Here is a 6,000-nt window from a genome sequence, read left to right as displayed (position 1 = left end):
TAATTACTAAAAGTATCTTAAACAAAAATGCTGGAATTGCAGAAGGGTGATTAAACTGGCTAATAATACCGACCTGCATTGGAAGGCCTGCACCAGTATTGATTTTCCATTGCTGAAATTTTTACTCTTGATGAAAAAGGGTACTTAAGTCAATTTTAGACAAGATCTGTAAAACAGATGGGCCTATAAAGAAAAGCTCTGACTTTGTTTTGCTTTTCCCTCCTCTTCAGTAAAATAGAAAATGGATGTCCTGCTATGGTAAGACTAGTTGCTGGAAAGGAACAGATAAGAAACGATGGAATAAGCAATTAGTCTTGAGAAGCAGGATTTAAATTAGTTAGTCTTGTGGTAGTTGCTTAAGGAGTGGCTGCCAATTTGTACAGTTCACATGAGATGGTATTGTGCTTTTCTTGTATTGTCACAGAAATAAATAAATAAATAAATAAATAGTCCCAGATAGCACCTGAGAAATTTCCTCTATGGACACTAAAAATTTAACCTTTTAGTAAATTGTGAATAAAAATGTAGGCATTGCAGTATGGCAGAAAGTTCAACACATTTGAGCTCTGCCCAGCCAGAATTGTTTCAGAAAATATTACAGGGCTAGTGTTAGCAGAGAGCTTGCTTGAGGGTCCCATTGAAGTGATCAAGGATTTATGAACTTGATTTGTTATCTTTCTTTTCTAGCAGCGGGAGTAGGGCAAAAAAAATGGAGCTGAAGAAGAGATTTATAAGCCATTTTTCACACTAATTTCAATTTGTTAAATATATTTTTTTCTGGTTTGACTTAAGGTGATTTATCTTTATTTCTTCTACAGTACATAATGTCTGTCCAGCTGAGGCCCAAAATGCTTAAGAAAAAATCTGCTGGCTTTAGTCATGCTACGTATCTGGCATAAACTTCTGGGCAGAGCTCTTCTGGGAGGAAAGAATGGATTTATCCATTGATGAAAAGCTCACAACTGTAATATAAAGCCAGGATTTGATTAGTAGAGGTTCAGGGGATGTAGTTGTTAGCTCTTCGTATACTTCTGCCTCACATCCCATGCATATTTTTTTTCTGTTTTTAGTCTTCCTCTTTAATACCTGTATATTAACATTTTTGTTTGTTTGTTTGTTTGTTTGCTTTTCTGCTGGTTTTTGGTGATGGTGATGTTTGTTTGTTTGTTTCCCAGAGACAGCCAGTAGCAGAGTAATTTTCAGCTCATCGCTGTTACTCTGGCATATCAAAGTTAAGGCTAAATGGGTTACAGTTAGAAGACTATATGTAACTGTTAGAAAATGCACTGCAGAAGCAGTGCATTCTTCTAAAAACTAAATCTGCATAAATTTCACTGATACAAAATCAATGTCCTCAACTTCCCTTCCCAATTCCCACCCAAGTATGTTTCAAAACTGACGGAATTCATATTATAAAGCCATTTCAAGCAGATTCTTTAGAAAGTGTTTTAGAGGTACACAGGTTAGCTGGCAGCATTTTCCTACCTACCTCCAGATGGGTTCCTTAATGATGAACTTTAGTGAAAGCAGCCCAGAGGAGAAGGACCTGGAGGTGTTGGATGACAAGAAGCTCAACATGAGCCAGAAATGTGTGCTTGAAGCCTAGAAAGCCAACCGTATCCTGGGCTGCATCAAAAGAAGCATGGCCAGTAGGTTGAGAGAGGTGATTGCTCCTCTGCTCCTGTGAGACCCCACCTGGGGCACCCAGCACAAGAAGGACACGAATGTACTAAAACAAGTCCAGAGGAGGGCTATGAGGATGACCTAGAGGACTGGAGCACCTCTCCTGTGAAGACACACTGAGGGAGTTGGGGTTGTTCAGCTAAAAGAAAAGAAGACTGGAGAGACCTTACAGCAGCATTCCAGTACCTAAAGGAGGCTTACAGGAAAGCTGGGGAGTGACTCTTTTGTTAGGGAGTGTAGACTAGGAGGAGTAGTGGGTTTAAACTAGAAGAGTGTAGGTTTAGATCAGATATAAGGAAGAAATTCTTTACTATGAGGGTGATGAGGCACTGGAGCAGCTTGCCCAGAGAAGCTGTGGATGCCCCATCCCTGGCGTTGTTCAAGGCCAGGCTGGATGGGGCTTTGGGCAACCTGGTCTGGTGTGAGGTGTCCCTGCCCATGGCAGGGGTAGGGGTGGTGAGTTAGATGAACTTTGAGGTCCCTTCCAACCCAAACAATTCTATGGTTTTATGAATATAACTTATCCCACCTAATTCTGATGCCATTCCAGGGATATTTTAAGCAGGAAGATTACTCCAATGAACCTATTTTAACAAGACTTTTATTGAAAACATACACAAAGTCAACATGTTATTTAGGTTCTGAATGTACATATTAGAGAATATTCATATTAGAGAAGAATATTTGAATATTTTAAGAAAAAGGGAAACACAACTGGCATATACTGCAGTTTACATTACTAAGGCATTTAGGCTTAAGAGCAGGTTGTACCGTGTGTGTGTGTCTATCTATATACACAAACACACAAACACATACACGCAAGTTATCTGATTTTAAACTGTACAGTGCTATGCAATTTTTTATTTTTTTTTTTAATTTTTATGACACTAATTTTTTTTTATCCAAATAGTAGAAGTTGTTCACAGAACAGCAGTAATGATCTACTCTTCAAGAGTTTGCTTACAATTACAATACTAAAGATGCAAAAAAAAAAAATCTTCATGGGGAAGTTCTCTCTTACCAAATTGAGGCTCAAGTAAGAAAAACACTAGTTTGCAAAGGCACCGTGGAGACAGGTTTTAATACATTAAATACAACATGAATCATTCACAATAACAAGTTTAGTGTTTCTGGGAACTTTTTGTAAATACAACACAGTTGGTCACACGAAAATGTTTCTGTTGATTTGTCTTGGCAACTCAGATGCATCAACAGTGTAACAGCATAACAGCTTTGTTCCCATCTGACAGAAAATAATGGCAGTTCTGCAAGGCAAACGTTAAACCTGACCGTATGTATTTATTAAATCCACAGTGTTTTGACAGATTATAGGGGATGCAACTTAAAGGATGCTGACACGCTCACTGAGGGCTTTCATTTCTGTTTCTTCTAGCTTGGTGTTTTCATTATGGTTAGCACTTGGACTGATAAGGTGTGCTGGATACTGCAATCCATGTTCTCCTGAATACTGTTCCCATCGGGAGTCATCACTTTCATGGGTAATGTAACGTTCCTCCATTTTACATTCAAGTTCCCTTAAATCTAACCAGGTTTGATAGTCCTGAAATAAAGTAATAGTATTTGTTTTAACATTTCTAAAATAAATGGCATTCTCTTCTACTACCAATCGTATACAAAATGCTACTAAGTTGGCAATTTGAGTATCATGCATCCCTATTTCCCCAGAACAGAAAAACCATATAATCAATAAATATGAAATCTGCCTACAGAAATAGGTATCATATTAAGAGCACTGTCTGTTAAATTAATTTTATTAAACTCTGTTATAAGTATAGTATGGAGATATTACAGATTGTTTTGCAGGATGTATGAACAGTCTACAGATTTCTGTGATATGGCATGGGTGGTAAAACAATTCCTTGCACTAATCATAAGACTTACGGGGAAGAAGAAAACATCTTTAAATCAGACTTCTACATCCACATGATCAGTATAAGATAGTCAAGAAAGTTGCTCTATCTCAGTATAATGGTGCAGGATATAAATTCAGCTGGAGCTAGAAAAAATCTGCTTTTCCAAACTTAGGCAAGTAGTGGTGTGCTCATATAAATGCATACATATAAATATCAAAGCTACATTGGAACTCTGTTTTGACAGTCAATGGTAAGGTTGCAAACACATTTGGTTCTCTTTAACATGCTCTGCAACCTCTGATCTGCCCAAAGCATATCTCAAGTTCAATAATTACTTTTCTTATTCCCACCCAAAGCATCCATCTAGCTACAGTAATAAAGCCAATCCTAGCAACACAGCCTAACCTCTGCCCACAACTCTGTACCCAGTTTTATTTTTTTCTCACCCACTTTGTCATTACTTAAGAGACAACCCTGGTCACCAAACCAAAGCATCAGAAAGCCCACACCCTGTAAATGCACAAAAGACTTCACGCTTCATTTCTTGCATCTTTAGGCCCACTTCTTACACAGATTTCCTCTCAGAAACCATCTCTACCTCTCACTCCCTTGCTCCACTGTTATCTTTCCTTCACCCACAAGCTTGGGCTTTTCTGGAAGGACAACTCATCCATGGTGCTAGAGCTGCTGCTGTACTGCCTTGCCTTGGTTTACCTCCATTCACAAGGAACAAAAGTGAACGTAGAGAGGTGAAGGATGCTGTCCCATCACATGAGACAGCCAGCAGCTGTGCTGCAGGACTTAGCTCAGATCACCTTTCTGGTCCCCAGAGATCCTGACAAATGCATTCTGTAATGGTTGGTAGAGAGAACACAGTCTTGGAGGAAAAGACTAGAGGGTGACAGGAAATCTGCGAGGAAGAATGCAAGCCCAGGAGAAATGTCCCTGGGGAAGGCAGGGGTGTGGTGGGAGGTTGCAGTCCTTTTCCCCCTGTTCCAGCAGGTCACCCTCCACTTTGAGAAACATTGCTCATGTGTAAGGACCCAGGTCTTAGTTCAGATAAAGATTCCTTTGGGACTGTAGACTATGCATCTGATCTGTGCCATGCTTGTGCATGATTAGTTTCCTATGCACATATATGTATTCCTTGGAGGATCCTAGGGGTTGGAGCCTCTTTAAGGTCACTTCCAACCCAAGCCATTATATGATATGATTCTATGATATATTGGGGTAGACCCCAGGCAATTTGATAATGCAAGTTGAATGACTTTATAGACTATCTATCTCTCTATATATGTTCTTAGCAGACAAACTAAATACACTTCTTTAGTGTACTTTGAAAACATGAGAGAGTTTAGTAGTGGAATCTCATACTTCAAAAATTAATTAGAATATATACATAAATTGGTAAAGGAATATGAGGTTCTCAGGATCAGAAAACATCTCTGTGTTTGTAGATTTGCTTAGATTCTATTGCACTTAAAGATGAAAATTTTTATATGCTTAAGAGAATAAATACTCAGGAAAAAAAAAAACAAACAACATGGAGTTTGCAGCAATACCTGTAACCATGGATGGCTTAATGTTTTGTCCACACTGTAGCGCTTTCTCATTTTCACTTGCAACAAATTATTTATGAGATCGATAGCTGAAAAGGAATAATATTAGAACATATCAGTTAAAATATATTTTTTATATATAAACAGAGACAGACAGACACGATAGTAGTAAAAAGGGCAATTTTTCCTCCATGCTCCAGATTTTTCAAACTGTATTCAATGTTGATATCCCTGAAAGTAATATTTTACTAAATAGTTGCCTGCTAGCTAGTATATTGTCTACCTCTTTGTGTCCATTTGCAGGCATGTAGCAAAGACTGATGAAACTTCTCAGCTTCTGCTCAAGTGAAAAAAAAAAAACAAAAAACACCGCATGTAAGTGAGGGCTACAGTATACTTCAGGTTCTACAGCAGTTTACAGGAAACAGGTAGAGGGGTACCTTTACCAGGTAGGCTTTTCTGTGTGTTTCTGCCCCAAGAGGACGGGGTAAACTGTTTATAACTCCTGAGTACCTGACTTGCCATGCTTTTCATTCAGCCAGCGTGGAAGCAACAACTCTGTGTCCCTGACTATAGGTTTCACTACTATATCCAGGAAAATGGAAATTTGCACAACAGTCTGTTGGACATGTGCAGTAAATCTGACAGACAAAGCTATTCTTAGCAATAACTGACTGCCATTAAAGTAGCCCCAGGTCCCTGGTGATGAATATTATCTTGGAAATCAAAGCAATCGTGGGAATAAGATCAAACAAATCTCAGGAATTCTGGCAAAGAAGGCACTGCCAGAGATTCTGAGCCACACTGCTCTTGGAAGCAGATGGTCCTAATTTTGTTTTCTCTGTTGTGGACGAACAGATTTTTAGCTATCATCTCTTTTAGTG

The 6,000-nt window shown here is 38.8% G+C and overlaps 1 protein-coding gene across 2 annotated transcripts in view; it reads right to left on the bottom strand.

Moving 5' to 3' along the window:
- Positions 1 to 2,266: 2,266 nt before the first annotated feature.
- The window catches only part of PRKD1 (protein kinase D1), a 123,758-nt gene continuing 120,024 nt past the window's right edge, over positions 2,267 to 6,000 (bottom strand). For both annotated transcript variants that reach the window (XM_084521242.1, XM_084521243.1), the window contains 2 exons: positions 5,120 to 5,205; positions 2,267 to 3,244 (listed from right to left, as the gene is read on the bottom strand). In XM_084521242.1, coding sequence (XP_084377368.1) covers positions 3,026 to 3,244; positions 5,120 to 5,205 — 305 coding nt within the window. In that variant the 3' untranslated portion in view covers positions 2,267 to 3,025. The remainder of the gene's footprint in view (positions 3,245 to 5,119; positions 5,206 to 6,000) is intronic.

This window comes from Aythya ferina (genome assembly GCF_964211825.1).
Source record: "Aythya ferina genome assembly, chromosome: 5".
Taxonomy (NCBI): domain Eukaryota; kingdom Metazoa; phylum Chordata; class Aves; order Anseriformes; family Anatidae; genus Aythya; species Aythya ferina.
The sequence above is the reverse complement of the archived record's forward strand: the minus strand, read 5'-3'. Positions and strand labels throughout refer to the sequence as shown.